This window comes from Pinus tabuliformis, chromosome J (genome assembly GCF_031772625.1).
Source record: "Pinus tabuliformis cultivar Carrire ecotype Pingquan chromosome J, CPIR1, whole genome shotgun sequence".
In the NCBI taxonomy this organism is placed as follows: Eukaryota; Viridiplantae; Streptophyta; class Pinopsida; order Pinales; family Pinaceae; genus Pinus; species Pinus tabuliformis.
This window is the reverse complement of record NC_142295.1, coordinates 1,015,260,114-1,015,278,177: the sequence shown is the minus strand read 5'-3', so window position 1 is coordinate 1,015,278,177 and position 18,064 is coordinate 1,015,260,114. Positions and strand designations below refer to the sequence as shown.

The 18,064-nt window shown below is 38.2% G+C and overlaps 1 protein-coding gene across 4 annotated transcripts in view; it reads right to left on the bottom strand.

Annotated features, from left to right (window-relative positions):
- Positions 1-16,949, bottom strand: part of LOC149230308 (polyadenylate-binding protein-interacting protein 12-like) — a 107,403-nt gene extending 90,454 nt beyond the window's left edge. For 2 of the 4 annotated variants that reach the window (XM_089378938.1, XM_089378939.1), the window contains exon 1: positions 16,074-16,949. In XM_089378938.1, coding sequence (XP_089235064.1) covers positions 16,074-16,487 — 414 coding nt within the window. In that variant the 5' untranslated portion in view covers positions 16,488-16,949. The remainder of the gene's footprint in view (positions 1-16,073) is intronic. The other 2 variants (XM_089378936.1, XM_089378937.1) reach the window with 2 other exon arrangements.
- Positions 16,950-18,064: the final 1,115 nt, after the last annotated feature.

The following is an 18,064-nucleotide window of genomic DNA, read 5'->3' as shown; positions in this document are numbered from 1 at the left end:
TACGAAAGGGTTTTCCTCTCTAAGAGAGAGAGGTTTTGCCCTGGCAGAGAGCCAATATCTTGTGTTCTTGTTTCTTGTGTTTTGGTAGCAGTTTGATGAAGTAAACACACATACAATAATAATAAGAGAAGAAGATCAAGCTAACAAGTTAAATTGAAAAAGTGCTTCACAAATTGTTATCAAGTATAGAAGAATCCTACTATATCTAATTGCCCTAGATTCTTCAACATGGTATCAGAGCTAAGGTGACACATCAAGGAAGGGGCACCTCAAGAACAACTACAAGGTTGAAGCATCAAGTCATGAAGTCTCAAATGCATCAAGGACAAGAAGGTCTACCATCTACTATCCATTAAAGAAGACTACTAAGCAAGAAGAAAATCCTTTCATATTAAAGGCACCTACAAGAAGATCAAGTAAAAGAAGGACCTACATCAAGCTACACCATCTTCAAGGGACGAATAACTACAAGTCAAGTCATCACTCTCCAAGCAAATCGCATCATCAAGCAAGTCTATTTGAAGAAAGCATTTTGAAGAACATCAAGATCCAAGAAGGCAAGCCATCAAGTCTTCAAGAAGAAAGCAAGTCCACTACATCTCAAACTCTATCAAGTATATATGTCCCCTCATGAGCATACATCAGTGTCTTTTTGGAAGGAAAGCAACAAATTAGTTGAGACTACTAACTTCCTTGCATGGAAGAAGATTGATTTACTTCTGAAAGAGAATGTACTTCTAGACCTCATCAAGGAGAATACCACTATCCCTGCTAAGGAACAAACTCAAGCCTTAGCCAAGTACAATAAGGATGAGACAAGAACTCAAAGAATTCTAATAGAAGTTATCTAAGACTCTCTCATTCCTTATGTCTCCAAATTTGAAACATCAAAAGAAATCTATGATAAACTAATAGAGTTATTCTTGGTAAGCAAAGCTGAAGAAATGATATCTCTACGAAATGATTTGTACAGGATGAAGATATCAAAGGAAGGAATAGCTCCCTACTTCATGAAGATCTCTGAGATGAGAGAGCAACTTCAAGAACTAGGAGAAGTCATGTTTGACAAAGAAATGACAATTGTAGTACTTAATGCTCTATCTGAGGATTGGGGCAACTTCACATCAAGCATATATGCCAAGAAGGAAGCTACCCCACTAAGTGAACTATGGTCTCTATGCAAGATAGAGGAAACTAGACTCAAAGCCAAGGATGATGTGAGATCAAAGGAGCAAGCATTTGCTACCATGGCTAAAAGAAAGGGAAAATTTGACAAATTTGGTCCACGAAGAACCAACAATAGAGATATGTCCAAAGTCCAATGCTTTGGATGTCAAGAATATGGACACTACAAAAGGGATTGTCCCAAACTTAAGAAGGACAACAACAACAAGAGAAAAAGGGAAGAAGCTCACTTAACTCAAGAAGTGAAAGAAGAAGACAAGAAGCAGAAGAAGGAAGATCCTCTAGATCTCTACTATGACTAAATCAACTTCTTTACATATGTCTTCTTTCAAAGTTTTGAGTAGCATAGGAGCATATAGAGATAGGATAGAATGCATGGTTAAGTAGCATCTTCTAGAATATAGGAGCATGGTGTAGATATAGCTCAATATATTCATGTAGAAGGAGCATACCTATTATAGGACCTCATCCACAATGAAAGAATAATTGATCATGATTAAAATCTTAGAAGGCCTCTATCATCAAAAGGAAGAAACATTTGCAGGATAAGGGTCTTCAAGATCCTCTGATAGAATCTTCAAAAGAAGGTTCATAAATAAGAGCAGATGTCTCATTGGGAGTCCCATTCATGGGATTCAAGAAAGAATGATATGTAGGCAAGAAAAGATGAAGCAAGAAAGGCTACACCAATCAAGAAGAACCATCAAATGAAGCCAAGATGATCAAAGCAGAATCAAGATGAGGTATGTATGCATCAAAGTTTAAAGTCATGTCATCATATATATTATTGGGTCATGGGAATAGTTCTAAAGCATGATCAAGTATAAAAGGATCTCTTTCACCAATGACATGCTCGAAGGCATGTACTACAATGCAATAAAGGTCAACATGAAGAAGTGCTCCCATAAGGAGTATAAGGTGGTTGACTAATCAATCCAAAAAGAAGCAAATGAAGAAAGAGATCAAGCATGTGAAGAACACCATGGTCACAAAGAATCACTATCTAACAAGATCCATTAAAGACATCTCCTGAAAGAAGGCATGACAACTCTGACAAAGGAAGAAAAAGATCAAAAGACCCTTGACACCTATGAAGGCCTTGGAGATATTAATGTACAAATAACTGATTCAACTCTACAAAGATGTCATGATGAAGAAGCCATCCAACAAAATCACTATTCGATGTTGAAGTAATGTCAGGATAAAGTCATGAAGGGCTACTAAATCGAAGTATGGGAACAAGCAAGTACAACTAAGCATCTATGTGATAAGTATTCTGAAGCATAGTCAGAAGACAAAGGAGTAGCCAGATGATGAAAGAACCTGACATACACCAAGAAGGCAACTTTCCACAAAGAAAGAAATGACAGGACAATCTAGGAAGGAAAGTGATCGATGGTCGATGCCCTACAAAGAAGAAGTTCAAACAAAGACTTCATGACATCAAAGGAAGAAGGAGATATAGCAGCTGAAGAACCCACGAAGAAGAAGTTAATGATGTATGGACAAGTCCCTAGCTAAAAGGGAGTTTCTAACAAGTTCCTAATTACAAAGGAGCTTGGTCAAGTTCCTGGTCGGAGGAAACTTGGGCATATCTTCCCCAATTAAGAGGAAGAGATAGACACAACATTCTTGTCTTAACTTGAGAAGAAAGAATGGAAGGATTGGGTAATCATCTGGCATCTGATACTCTATGAGGATGTGTAGGGCATCCAAGACAAGAGTAGGCAAGAGGATCAATACTCTTTGAGGGCTGGGAACCCAAGACAAGAATAGTCCTAGAAGGTCATACTCAGTGAACACCCGGGTGGGTATGTACCTTGAGAGACAATGACAAAGGTGTCTGTAAGTCATTGATCTTGCCAACATTGTGCTTTGATCTTATGAGAGATAGAGTTGTTAGTCAAGGCCTTGCTATAAACAATGTTGGTTACTATGATGCTATAACAGATGAATTGCCAATCCAGTTTCTCTTCTGTGAATTCTTCAAGATTGAAAAATAGCCAAACACCTTGTAATGATTTATGAATACCTCCCTAGTTAAGAGGGAGTGTTGAAGAAAGTGTAACTAGGTTCGGTCTTCATAAATGTACTTTTGTATTTGTATTTATACAAGAAAGGAATATTATTTTTGTTATATTTATCAATGAGTTTCTTGCTCATTGAAATAGGTCTAGCACATGTCAAAGTGTTATAGGTAAGTCAAAGAGTCAAAAGAAAATGTTGAAGACCCTTAAGGGCATGTTACACTATGTATACATTTGTATAAGAGTCAAAGATATCCCTCCAAGCAAAGTCACAAGTCCTCCATACAACGACATCACCAAAAGAAGCAAAAATGAAGTGGAAAATTCAAGTCGGCCTTAAGTCTTCAAATCGGCCTCAAGTCGACCTAAAGGAGGGACAAACCTCTATATATAGAGGTTGTCCACTCCTCCAACAACAAGCAATCAAGCCTCTGAAATCAACGAGATAAGAAGCCAAGAAAAGGGTGAAGAAAGATGAGCATAAGGAGCCTCTAATGCAGCGAAGAAGGAGGAGACAAAACCAAAGTGTAAAGGGTTGTTCTAAGGGTAGATTACAGTCACACGTGCAAGGAAAGGAGGGTTGTCTGCGGTCACTACAACAGCAATATCACAGTTGCGAGAGGAAACCCACTAAAGTGAAGAAGAGGCTCTCCCAAGCGAAGGAAAAAGGAGTCAAATATATAAGGAAACCTCCCACATGTGCGAGAAACTAGCGCTGCAGTGCTGTCATATTAAGTCTGCAACTACACATCAAGAAGAAGCTCGGTTGGACAAGAGAAGGAAGATGTCTTCATAGGTGAAGGATCTCACTAAGTATCAAAGATAAGTATCTCTTATAGAGCTCACATAAACAAGGTCTATCACCAGTTGCAAAGGATGAAGGAGGACGAAGTGTCGGGGAACAAAGTGCCGGAAGAAGGAGGACGAAGTGCCGGGAAACAAAGCGCCAAAAGAAGGAAGGACTTGACTTGTACTTGGAGGATATTCTTGTCAAGTGTCTAGGGTTTGGCATTGATCAATAAGAAGCTTCAATAAGAGAAATTTACGGAAGGGTTTTCCTCTCTAAGAGAGAGAGGTTTTGCCCTGGTAGAGAGCCAATATCTTGTGTTCTTGTTTCTTGTGTTCTTGGTAGCAATTTGATGAAGTAAACACACATACAATAATAATAAGAGAAGAAGATCAAGCTAACAAGTTAAATTGAAAAAGTGCTTCACAAATTGTTACCAAGTATAAAAAAATCCTATAATATCTAATTGCCTTAGATTCCTCAACACAACATTCGAAGGTTGGAGGGCTAGTTCCGTGTACGAGGGCTCGTGCTTTTGATCCTTCCCTTGGGGTTGGATGGCGAGAGATTCTGAGTTGGTACCTGGTGGAGTGGGCTAGGTTATGGAGTCCGTCATAGTTTAGAGTGAGAGTCAACAGGCGCGTTCAGGCATTCGAGATACTAGAGGCCCTGGTAGCATTGGGATCCATGTAGGACTACCTACCATTTACCAGATATGCGGATTGACTATACCATTGGTGGTATAGTTGACCCAGCAGTTGAGTGCACACATTTGCTAGGGAAGTTTCAATTAGCACTAGTGGATGGTCGATATGTGAGGGGAATCAATGGGTCATATGGTTATGTTGGTTGTATTTGGGGTCACGGGATGATCAACACACTCTAGCAAGAGATTGTCGGAGGTGGTGGCATTGGCAGGCCACCAAACAATGCCTTGAATGGGGTTGGGGATTCTCCACATTTATGTGGGGCACAAAGGACACGAAGGAGCAGAGCAGTGGTGGCATCGCTACTGGTACCTAGGGAGATTCACTTCTCGGGTCCCTCAGGGAGGATTTGGAGGGGAGATTCATTCATCGGAGGGTATGGTGATGCGACAGTGGAGGTGATGATGTCGATTGGGTGTGGGCCGACGTGTACTGTCACAACTTTAGGCCATGACATCCAAGGATGTGTAGGAGCATCCAGCGTTGAGCAGTGGTTTGCAAGTGGGCATGGAGATGCATGGTGGTGTGTCGTAGTGTGTTGGATTGTGTTGTGGAGTAGGAGGAGCATCTCACATCGCATTGAGTACACGCGGGGAGTGACAGGTATAGTGACACAGGTAAGACACGAGACGGTATAGGATGGTATAGCAGTAGCAGGGGGTATCCAGTGGTGTACATGGACAGGTTGCGGTGTACGGTGGCATGCCAAGGAGTACAGGGATACATGGTGGTATGCAGTGGCATATGATGCGTCACAGTGGGTTCTTGGAGCATTGCCTCCAAGGAGACTTACGAGCAGGGATATTAAAGGTACCATAGGGTGCAACTCACACAGGCTCAATGAGGACAGTGTTGAGCATCTGGGGATGCCATGTTCAGTGGAGATAGGTCTTTGATTGGGTTATCAACATATTCGAAGCGGAGAGAGAGACGTCCATAGGATTACTCTTCAATATCCTTGTTGACTCTTGATCATACCCTTGGGGACCTACCAACCCATCACTCTTCAATATTGCTTACAGTCACAAAGTGTTTGGTTGTTACCCCTTGATGCTCTTAGTACAGGCAACAGGACATGGGAGGCTCACCCTAGGTAGTTGGATGAAACACGATGTGTCATGGGCAGGAGGGAGACTCCCCAGTTGAGACATTTGGTGGGTGCACAAGCTGATAGATACAGGCTTACAAATGGCGTGGTTTACTACCGAGGTAGCATGTGTTCCACCCCTGGGCTCACACTCAGGTAGGTGATTGCAAGGGAGTTGCATGATGCACTTTCGGCGAGACAGTCTGAGGCCGTATATGAGCATGAGGTGCAGTGGATGGTAAACCTCGTCTATAGGAAAATGTTTATACTCTAGGTAGTATCGGGGTGCACTTTCAGGAGGTGGGATAGCATATTTCACAGTGTGGTCTGGCAAGAGCAAGGCAGATTGGCATGCGTGGGACAGATTCTTAATACTTGGGGTCCATCTATTAGATACATACAGGGGTCAGAGACGAGGCACAAAGGGGTCCCAGCAGCTAGCAGTAGGTCACAACCGCAGGCAGGGAGGTTTGGGAGTTGTGTATCTCTAGTATGGCTATGGGATTCAGGGATCCAGTTGATTGATAGGACACTCCATTCTATGATGAGCGAGATCATGGGAGAGGGTGATCTAGTTCACCTTCGTTGTGATGCATGGGAGATCGCTGAAACCTCCATTGTATGTTGAGGTAGATTGATCTTGTTGCTGCTCAGGATTGAGATTGACAGTGGATGGGTAGACATTGACATCATGGAGATGCCTAGGCAAGATAAGCTTGGCCTTCACAGATATTCCACCATCGGGTTTCAGGAGGGGAGGATACAGTCTGATCATGATGGGTAGTTTGTCATAGTCAGAGTGGCGCAGCATCAACATGGTGGCACCCTTCTGAGACTAGCATGGGATCCGAGTACAACAGGATTTGGCAGTTCAGCTACCCTCAGGGGTGAGCTGGTTTCTACAAGGGGAGATCATTCAGATCTTCCATTGGGTTCTAGTGATTCGTTGTTGACATGGGGAGTGTCACTAGTATGGCAGGATGTTCAACAATGAGGAGTGGTTCAGTGGCACATTTGGGACCCTAACAATGGCTAGGCCAACTTTTGGAGCAACAGGATATTGCTTGAGATCAAGCAATTTTTGGCGGGGAGGACTATAATGTTCCCAGTTTTTGTGAGTGCAAAATTCACTAAGTTTTGCCAATTTTTGGTGATATTAAATAAAAATAAGAAAATATTATTTTGTGGGAGAAAAGTGGAAATTATTATTTTAATGAAAAATGGCGGCAAAGTAATATTTTATTAGTGGAAGGTGGGGACCACCAAGGGAAAGGGCTAGCAATTATAAATAGAGCTTAGAGGCCTCCATTTAGTATCTTTTGATCATTTGACAATTTAACACTAGTTCTCTTGAGCTACTTAGCCAAGACAACCCGTGTTTTTCTGCACAAGGAATTTCCGAGTGGGGATTCCACCCTCAATTCGGAGAACTACAAGTGTCTCCCTAGTGAGGCAATTTAGGGAGCTCAATTCAAAGCTTCCATTGGACATCATTGCAAGAGTTTACTCAGCAATGCGCATTTCTTGAGCGCAGAGGTATTTTTGTGGAGCACATTGTGGGAGCACGCGTGGGTTAGAGGCTCAAGGCTTTTGCAGGGAATTTTCTTATTGTTAGACTAGAGTTTGGACAACGATTTGCCAGGCTGGATTGGAGGTTATTACCTAGGTCAATTTTTCTATCTTTTGGCAGGGGCACAGAAGCTATTTGACCAAGTGTTGCACAGGGGTTTAAAGAAGTGGAGCCAGGAGAGATAAGGGTTGAAGATAGGAGGTATTTCTCAATGGAGAATTTGGTCGGAGCTGGGAGAAATTTCTCGTCGTATATTTGGGCATAATTCAGTAGTACCAAAACTGTGGGTCATTTTCTGGCCAGATTAGGCAATTCACACTTGTTGGGGGTCACCGGGGGTCAATGAATTCAGCTCAAACCCTTTCTAGGTTTTTGTGGGTTTATTGAGAGACGACTCTGGCAAATTTTACAAAATTTTCTAGGCGATATTCAGGCCCGAAATCATCATTCTTATAGAAAGGCGTATTGTTGATTAGTTGGTAAATTTGCATCACTTTGTGGGTTTAGTTTTGGCTTGGAGTTGGGCCAAACCCTCCCTGGGTATTTTTGGGTATGAGGAATGAAGCCTGTGGCTGCAATTTCAAGGTGATCCAGGCATTCTTCAAAGCAGAATATTCAGTCCCATTCTAGCAGTAGCAGTGGTAATTTCCTGGATAGTGCGCAGTACCAGTTTGGGCCAATATTTCCTCCAAATCAGAGTTGTCTCACCTGAGTTTTGCATAACTTGCAGGAGCAAGCCCTGGTTCCACTTTCCTTACTCATTGCACTCATCATTCTCGAGAGTAATAAAATGGTTCAATTGTTTTACTTTATTTTCCTAGTGTTTTGATATGCATGTGCAGTATTTGTTTATGGTTGTTGTTCCTTGTACATGTTTATGTTATTTACTGTAAATTTTCAATTTGGAATATTACAAAGAGTTTGACTCTATCACTTTTTACTATTTTTGAGTCTGAGTAATTTCAATTTACTATTCGAGTCTTCAAACTTTAATATCTACTATTTTGCTTAGTACTAATCAGATCCTAAAATAACGAATGATGAATAATGAATGATTCATTTATAATGTATGAATCAATGAATTTCATTACTAAATTTGAATCATTTATATATAATGGGGTTATGCATAGGGGGGATGTGTGGGAGCATATACCTATGCATAATCCCATTCCCGTGTGCCTTATCCCCCTTGAATTTCCCTAAAATTTGGGGGTGCTCCCACACATCCCACATTATAGAAACTTGGTGGGGCATTGTAAGATACTAGAGAAAGAAACTATTAATATTGCAAATCAACAAAGACAAGGAATCCATATTTATGTGTTTGAATGCTTATCAAAATCAACTTCCTTTCCCATATGATTAATATGAAAAGATTGAAAGACAACAAGTGTGGGTAATGTTGGAAAATGTAACTAGTATCGGTCTTCATAATTATTGTTTGGCTCATTATATGACGTAATTCTTATATTTGTCAAAAGAAGAAGAAGAAAGAAAATGTAAAAGAAAAATATTTATAAAGCATGGGTTTCATGCATATGTTATTTGGTCAATAGGTCCAACATCCATTGTATGCTTTTAGGTTTCTGTCATGAGTCTTGGTCATTACTATTATGTAAAAGACCCATTTGGGCACTTATATCAAGAAAAGAGAAATTTATTTTGATATAGAAGTGTCTAGGTATACTCCCAAGATCAAGTCAGCCAACCAGTGGATGTCGACCTAGAGAGGGCTAATGGTCCCCTTTTGTAAGGCTATATATAAAGGACGATCAACCTCATTTAAGCGCATCATCATCAAAAAATTCAGTTTGTGGTTTTAGAGAGGCATGCAAAGATCATTTGGAGGCTAGACGAGCCAACAAGGAATGGAAGAAAGACAAGAGTGAATTTTGCATATTCCTGTGTTTTCTAGTTTGCGATTTGGAAAGATTCTGTCAGGGTTTCCACAGGACCAAAGTTGCAAAAGTAGAGAAGTAACAAAGTTGTAGAAGTGAAGAGTGGTTGGTTGGTTGACTTGTATCTTGATGGGATTTAGAGGTCTTGTGTTGGGTCTTGGAAGTCTCCTTTGAAAATAGATAAGAAGATAAGTTTTGGTGGGTTTTCACCTTGGTGGGGTTTTGCCCTAGCGTGGATCGTATATCTTGTGTTGACATTTGTTTTTTTGGGCATTTATTTGATGATGAAAACATAATCATAATTATGAAAAAAAAATCCTAATATCACAAGTAAATGTCATGTAAGAAAAACATTAAATTAAAGATGTTGTCGTAATCAGTTTTCCAACATGGTATCAGAGCTAAGGTCAGTACCTATGGCAGCTAGAAGATCACTATGGTGAAGACTTTTCAAATCAAGATGGGGATTGCATATAGACCGAAAATCTCTGAGAACTGATCTTTGCATCAAAAGCCTCTGAGTTCAATCTACAAGAGTACCATTTAAATCAAGTGTGGATTGAAGGAATATCTCTATGGTAAGGCCACAGTCCTATACCAAGAAGACTGAAATCCTGAAGTAACCAGAAACACCTTTCCAAGCGTCCGAAGTTTTTAGAGGCCAAAGGACTCTTCACTTCATTCAGAAGATTCGAGAGGTCTCAATTAGACCGAAATCCTGTAAGCACTAAAATAAGACCTTATAGTTCTGTGAATTTAAAATTTGCGAAGTACTAACTCTGATCTGAGAAGACATTACAAGTAACTATGCTAGGCCGAAGTCACCTTCCAAAATTCTAAGAAACTATATCCTTGAACAAGATCTGGAAGGCAAAGAAGAGGCATTGTCAAGAAAGAATAGCATTGTGACAGGCCTAGTTTTGTAGTTACTCTACAATTTCCAAAACCTAGAAATAGTCTTTGAGGCCAGCTAAGCCCTAGCTTGTGGGAAAAAATCACATTAGAAGTGCGTATGGAAAGCTCTAAATTACTATAGAAGATTGTGCTAAGGACCAAAGTTGGAGAACAATAACAGAAGTTGATGCCAGATCTCTTTTGAAAGACCAAATTCTTCTTCAATTTAACAAAATTATGACATCTCCAAGTTCACATCTCTTTGAAGGTGTGCAAGGTCATTTATGTGACCTCAGTTTGAGGACTAAAACTACAATAAAAACCTCAAGTGTCTAAAGGTCTGAGAAGATCGTGGAAGCTTCAATAAAGAAGGATTGTAACAGCTTTGTAGCAGTTTCTTGAGATCTTGAATGATGAAGGACAGTAACAATAAAAAAATCTATCAGTCACCATCTAAAGAGCATCTTGTTTTAGTGTTGAAAGGATCATGACATCAATGGAAGTAGTAGTACGTTTGAAGGCAATCTCTAGCTTTGGCATCTTAGAAGTTTTCACTCTTGAAAACAGTAAGAAGATCATGGCATCTATAAGAAGACTTTGTAGCAGACTTCCTTCAATTATGAAAGACTAAGGTATGTAGTCTTTGTCTATAAGGTACGTATAATTGTTTTTATACATAAAGGGTCTAACATGAATTGTATTAGGGTTTTGCCACATGTTTGATTCTAGGGTTTGTGGTCTTCATCTTGTTGAAGGTTGTTGATATCTAGGAATTGCAAACCCAAGAAGGCACTTGGAAACCCTAGTCATGTGGAAACTGTTGAAATATGTAACTAGGTTCGATCTTCATAATGACATGTAATCATGATTTCATGTGTTTGATGTAAAGAGGAAAATAAAATTATTATTGTTATTCTTGAGGCATGGGTTTCATGCTCAAGGTCATTTGTTTTATAGGTCAAGCACCCATTGAGTGCTTCTAGGGCTTGTCATTGAGTCTACAAGTCAATTGAGTCATTGTCATGTATGGAAGACCCTTTTGGGCATGTTACATATTGTAAAGAAAATTTATTTGAGTCAAAGTTAGAGTCAAAGACCCTCCAAGACCTTGTCATAGTGCTACAAACAAGTCGGCCTACCTAGAGGGACAAGTCGACCTATTAGGGCACTCAAGGAAGCCTATATATAGGAGCATTCGGCCTCATTCAAGGAGACAGACATCTAGCATCAAGAAGTTCGATCAAAGCAAGAAATGGTGACTTAAAACTGGGGAAGGAAGAGAAGACTTCAAGAAGAAAGAATCTGAATTTTTGAAGATTGTTTTAAATTCCTCACACGTGAAGAAGTCTGGGTACTATTTGTTGCAACAAAGATCGAATTATTGCAGTCACAATACAAGGTCAAGAACAAGTGTAAGACAAGCCATCTTGCAAGCTACTGAAGAAGAAGCCATTGTCCAAGCGAAAATGAGAGAAGGGTGAAAACACTGCATTCTCCCACACGTGCAGAAACTAGGGTTTCTACAGTAGCTGAAAATTGCAAGTCAAAATTGCAACCTAAGGTTGCAAGTCCGAAGTCTAGGTCAAAGGAGAGATTATAGCTACAAGGAAAAGGTTGACTTGGTTTGACTTTGCTAGAAAAGGAAAAGGTTGACTTGGTCTTGGAATTCATTAATTGAAGGACTATAAGAAGAGAAGAGCTCTTGTGAGTTTTCCTTTCAAAAGGAGAGGTTTTGGCCCTAGCTGATAGCTTGTATCTTGTGTCCTCTTGTCTCTTGTTCTTTATTGTTTGGTAGTTTTTTGATGATAAAAACACTAACTATAATCAAGTGAAAGAAGAAACTGATCAAGTTAGCAATTATACATCACAGGTTCACAAGCAGTCATCAAAGAAGAGAAATCACCTAATCTAGCTTCCCCTAGATTTCTCAACAGAAACCCTAACCCTAATATGCTTGTTACCTCATAAAACCCTAGCTCTTGACTTCTAGGGTTTGCAAGTAACCTAAGGTATATGGCAAAGCCTAGTGAGGGTGGAATCGGATGAAAATTTGGGATTCAAAACCTACGGCTGATGTTTCAAAGGGAAATATCAAGGAAATTAGGGTTTGGATCTGAAAACCCTAGAAATTCTCCCTCTCTAAGATACCATGGAATCCCTAGATTGTCAAAATCATAATCTTGCTCTTGTACTTGTATATTTTTCTTGGTGGTACTTGTCAGTGAATATCGCGGGAACATAATGAAGGAAGCAAAACGAGAAGGATGGCTAAGCAAAGCAATTAATGATGAGCATGATGCTAACGAGTTCATAAATAATGACAACTTCAAGGAAAATAATAAAGCTTGGTAATCAAGCTCGATCCATAGAGAATAAAATGAATGAATATAAGAATACTTCAATGATATCAACATCAATACAAAATCCATATGAAGTCATTGTTGTTCACAAAAGATAAGTATTCCATTTTTTTTCTTTCATTACATTATTGTTGACTTCCTCAGTATTACTAGTTTTATTATTACTTGATTATAACCTTTTCTTTTATAATCTCCCTAGAAGAGGATTGCAAGTATCTTCCAAAGACTGTTCATCAAATATAGAGTCAAGAGGTTGAAACTAGACTCAGAGGGAGCCTAAAAGAGAGAGAATTTTGAAGACGAAACCTTGATTCAAAGGGAGCCTCGTATTAAATCTTGAGAATCAAAGCACCTCCCCTATCTTGAAAAGTACATGATTGTATGAAAAAGATGTAAGAAACAAGACAAAAGTAAATCTCGTGCTTAAAAAAGACTTCATGATGGGCATAATGGAAAGAGGAAGTTGTAGGAACATTGTTGATACAAATGATGGAAAGAGGGAGATGTTATCATGATATTAAAGAGTCCACATTGATCATTAAAGATGGAGTTGTACCTCGTTGTTACTTGAAGATGGAATGTGCAAAGAAATTAATGACCTCAGAGAGGTTTGGTGAGTTGGTGTACCTTAGGTTGAATAGCCCGTATGATGGTATTTAGGGTTGGTATCTTGGCAGGTAGCCTAGATGATACCTAGATCCTTGTTAGGGTTGGTACCTTAGCAGGTAGCCTAGATGGTACCTAGATACATGTTGGTTTGGCAGGTAACCTAGATGACACCTAGATCCTTGTTGAGTTTGTGTCTTGGCAGGAAGCCTGGATGACACGTGGATCCTTATTGAGTTCGTGTCTTGGCAGGTAGCCTAGATGACACTTGGATCCTTGTTGAGTTGGTGTCTTGGAAGGTAGACTAGAAGACGCCTAGAACCTTGTTGAGTTGGTATCTTAGCAAGTAGCCTAGATTATACCTAAAACCCTATTAGGGTTGGTGTCTTGGCAGGTAGCCTAGATGACACCTAGATCCCTATTTGGATGGTACCATGGCAGGTAGACTAGGTGGTACCTAGATGGGTTGATACCTTGGCAATTAGCCTAGATGGTATCTAGATTTATAACTCTGTACATGTTGTTTGTGATACTCTTCTTATGAGAACTTTTCAAAGTGAGTATTGTCCTTGTATCAGTTAAACAATTATGAATACCTCCCTAGTTAAGAGGGAGTGTTGGAAAATGTAACTAGTGTTGGTCATCATAATTATTGTTCGGTTCATGATATGATGTAATTCTTATATTTGTCAAAAGAAGAAGAAGAAAGAAAATGTAAAAGAAAAATATTTATAAAGCATGGGTTTCATGCTTATGTCATTTGGTCAATAGGTCAAGCATCCATTGTATGCTTTTAGGTTTTTGTCATGAGTCTTGGTCATTACTATTATGTAAAAGACCCATTTGGGCACTTATATCAAGAAAAGAGAAATTTATTTTGATATAGAAGTGTCTAGATATACTCCCAAGATCAAGTCGGCCAACCAGTGGATGTCGGCCTAGAGAGGGCTAATGGACCCCTTTTGGAAGGCTATATATAAAGGAGGATCGACCTCATTTGAGAGCATCATCATCAAATAATTCAGTCTGTAGTTTTAGAGAGGCGTGCGAAGATCATTTGGAGGCTAGACGAGCCCAGCAAGGATGGAAGAAAGACAAGAGTGAAGTTCACATATCCCTTTGTTTTCTAGTCTGCAGTTTGGAAAGATTTTGTTAGGGTTTCCACAAGACCGAAGTTACAGATGTAGAGAAGTAACGAAATTGCAGAAGTGAAGATTGGCTGGTTGGTTGACTTGTATCTTGATGGGAGTTAGATGTCTTGTGTTGGGTCTTGGAAGTCTCCTTTGAAAATTGATAAGAAGAGAAGTTCTGGGTTTTCCCCTTGTGGGGTTTTGCCATGGCGTGCAGCCTATATCTTGTGTTCACATATGTTTTTTTTGGCATTTATTTGATGATGAAAACATAATCATAATTAAGAAAAAAAAAATCCTAATATCACAAGTAAATGTCATTTAAGGAAAACATTAAATTAAATATGTTGCCCTAATCAGTTTTCCAACAAGTACATGGGAAAGTTACCATGTGTAGACAAATCAAAAGATGATCATTTAAAGTTTCAACACCAATAGTTTTGGAATTTCCTTTTTCATAGTACTATCTATATTATAAATGATACTTGGTAAATTTCACATGATCAGATTCCATCTCAAATATATACATATATATAACAATGATCCTTGTGACAACCTACAACTAGAACCAGCCTAAATCCATCTTCACTTTGGATCTACCAAGTACCAAGAGAGACCCTCGAGATGCAAAGCTTTTTTATTGCCAATTTTGAATCTAAGGAAACTCTCATTGTACATGCTCCGAATAATCCCACATGCATAACAATTGTGAATCAAAGAGAATTTATGAGGCATTTCCTGCACCAAAAGCTTTGCCAATTTAGACAATTACTTGGGGATGCAATTCCATGGATTGATGACATAGCATCTTCACTTCACTTTGCTCTGGTACTAATATCACTGGTAGTATTGACATCGTGCCTTGTGGACCCTCTCTGATTTGTAATTGTTACCTATGTGAATGTTATATCCTTGTGATGGGATTTCATCTCACATTAATAATTACTCTACTCTCCCATTTGTTTTTTAGTCTGTGTATCTTTGTATCTCTTACAAGTAATTCAATCTTATTTTACAGGGAAAAAATATGATAGATACTAAAAGATTTTGATGACTTAATAATTACTCTACTCTCCTATCGGATTAATAGTCTGTGTATCTTTGTATCTCTTACAAGTAATTCAATCTTATTTTACAGGAAAATAATATGATAGATACTCAAAGATTTTGATGACTTTGTATGGCTGTTTTCGTGGGAATATCTTTGTGTATCTTTCAATTAATTCAATCTCATTTTAACCCGCAACAACAAAAATTATAGATACTCCAAAATTTTGATAATATTGTACAGCTGTTTATCTATCTTGTACTGTTTTTTAGTATCTCTATCTTTGTATCTATTTCAATTAATTCAATCTTAATTTAGAAGCAAAAAGTTATAGATACCCGAAAATTCTGAGGAAATTGTTTATCTTTGTTGTACTATTTTTTCGTCTGTGGATCTTTGTCTCTCTTTCAATTACAATTCAATCTCATTTTCCCAACAAAAAAATAGTTATATATACAGGAAAATATTTACGACTTAGTATAGATGTTTATCTATCTTGTAATTATGAACGTTTGTGAGTGGAGGTAATGTTTCTAGCTCGTCAAGTCGCAAGACGAAAGAAAATGCAACCCTGTTATTGTATTTTTCAGATCCCTTGCAAAGATCCTACAGGGTGTCCCGAGGAATCCAATAAATTTATTCTATTTGCATTGCATTTCATTTCATTAGCATAAAAATCGGGCATTCGGGATCAAGGCCATATACTCAATCACCTAATGCCAGAGCAAAATAAGACTTGAATGTACCAACGTGCATGAAGATCGCAGCACTCACCCGTCTATTGGCAGCAATATTCCCATTCCTCTTTGGCGTGGCGGCAACGGCATTGCCATTGCCATTGGCAGACGTATCCCCGAGGGAATGTGGAACGAATTCCTTGGCCAGAGGATTCAATTTGGACAGGAGCTCCACCAATTCCTTCATATCATTGTTAGTATATCCATTCTGCCGGACATTTTCTTGCCCGCTCTGCTCCACATTTGCCTGAGAATTTTCCTTCGAGATCTGCCTTAAATTTTCCTTCAAATTCTGGCGAATCTCACCGGTCTGCTGCATGTCACCGCCCTCCGAGCTCAAATTCTCCTTATTCCTGTCCGGATCCTTCAAATGCCCTAAACTCCCAGAAGATCCTAAATCCATTCCCAATCCCTCGCAGTCCTGTGCGCCACCATCGCCCGCGACAGCCATGATGACCGATCAAAAATAAATAAATAAACAAATAAACTTATAATCTTCGTTACAGTACCCGCCGCAGCTCGGTCTGTTCTCCGCGATCTTCACCTACCGACTGCCAACCATGACCAGGACACCTGGAAACTCAACGTACAGTTGACCGTTTCGGACAGAATTTGGGCCCATTAGCACCTAAAAGGCCATCGATTTCGAGTTAATCCCTACCCTGCGCCATGGCGATGATTCGCATTGGTGAAATTTGGCCGAGAAATGACGCTGTGAGCTATGGATCTGCTCCTCGGCAGGGTTTCCAGCTCCCTCCTCGTTTTCTATATCAGTCAGCTCTGCATGTCCTTGGCATTAAAATATTACATTTCCCCATTTTTTCGTGATTGTGTTTGCGCTAATCGAAAAATTAAATCAGTGGTTCAATTTCCCATGGTATTGCTGCTTTACATTTCCCATAAAACGGTTAGCCTCAATTGTTGAATGCTATGGGTTTATGTCATCAATCATATTGACTTTTTACAGAGGAAGGACTCATGAAGATGGGTTAGTTTGATGTGTAGGATTGGACGCTTAGACTTTTGCTGGTATAACCGTTCAAAATTCATATCACTCTTTAATGTTATGTTACATTTTTAAAAATACAAATGGATTTAAAATAGGTGAAAGTTTTTTTGTTTAATTATATTTTATATAAAAGTTGCATTATGACCAAAATTATTTTGTATTTACAATTTTTTTTTTTTATTTGGGATATATGAAAAAGAAAAATATGATAAAATTATTCTATTTTTATTAAAAATATATATTAATTTAAAAGTATTAATTTTTTCTTGGTTTTATTGTATTTTTATTGATTTTATTTGAAATTACAAATTAAATATTTTTAATGAAAAGTTAAGTGTCAATTACTAATTAATTTATACATTAAATATCAATAAACGCATAACAAATGAACCAAAAAAAATAAGATAAAGTAATAATATTGGAAATCATAAATTAACTAACTCACGTAATGTAGTAAATAGTTACATTATTTTGTGTATTTAATTATAAACACATAACAAATAAACCGAAAAAATAAGATAAAGTAATAATGTTGGAAATCATAAATTAACTAACTCACATAATGTAGTAAATAGTTATATTATTTTGTGTATTTAATTGTACTTTAGTACGGAAGATAAATATATGATGGTAGTAGGATAAATAGGAAATTAGGAAACACATTCATCATAATAATTAATATAAATGAAAAATTAGGAAATACATTCATAATAATGTAGTAAATAGTTACATTATTTTGTATATCTAGTTGTAATTTAGTATGGAAAATAAATATATAGTAGCAGGATAAATAGGAAATTAGGAAATACATTCATTATAATAATTAATATAAATGGGAAATTAGGAATGCATTCATAATAATAATTTATATAAATGGGAAATTAGATAAGATATTCATATGTGTTGATCACTGTTTTGATCATTTAATAAGTTAGATTATTAAATCTATGTTGATAATAACTCTACATTTATAGGGTGTTTTTATGAATTGTATGGTTTAAGAGGATATAATGATTATA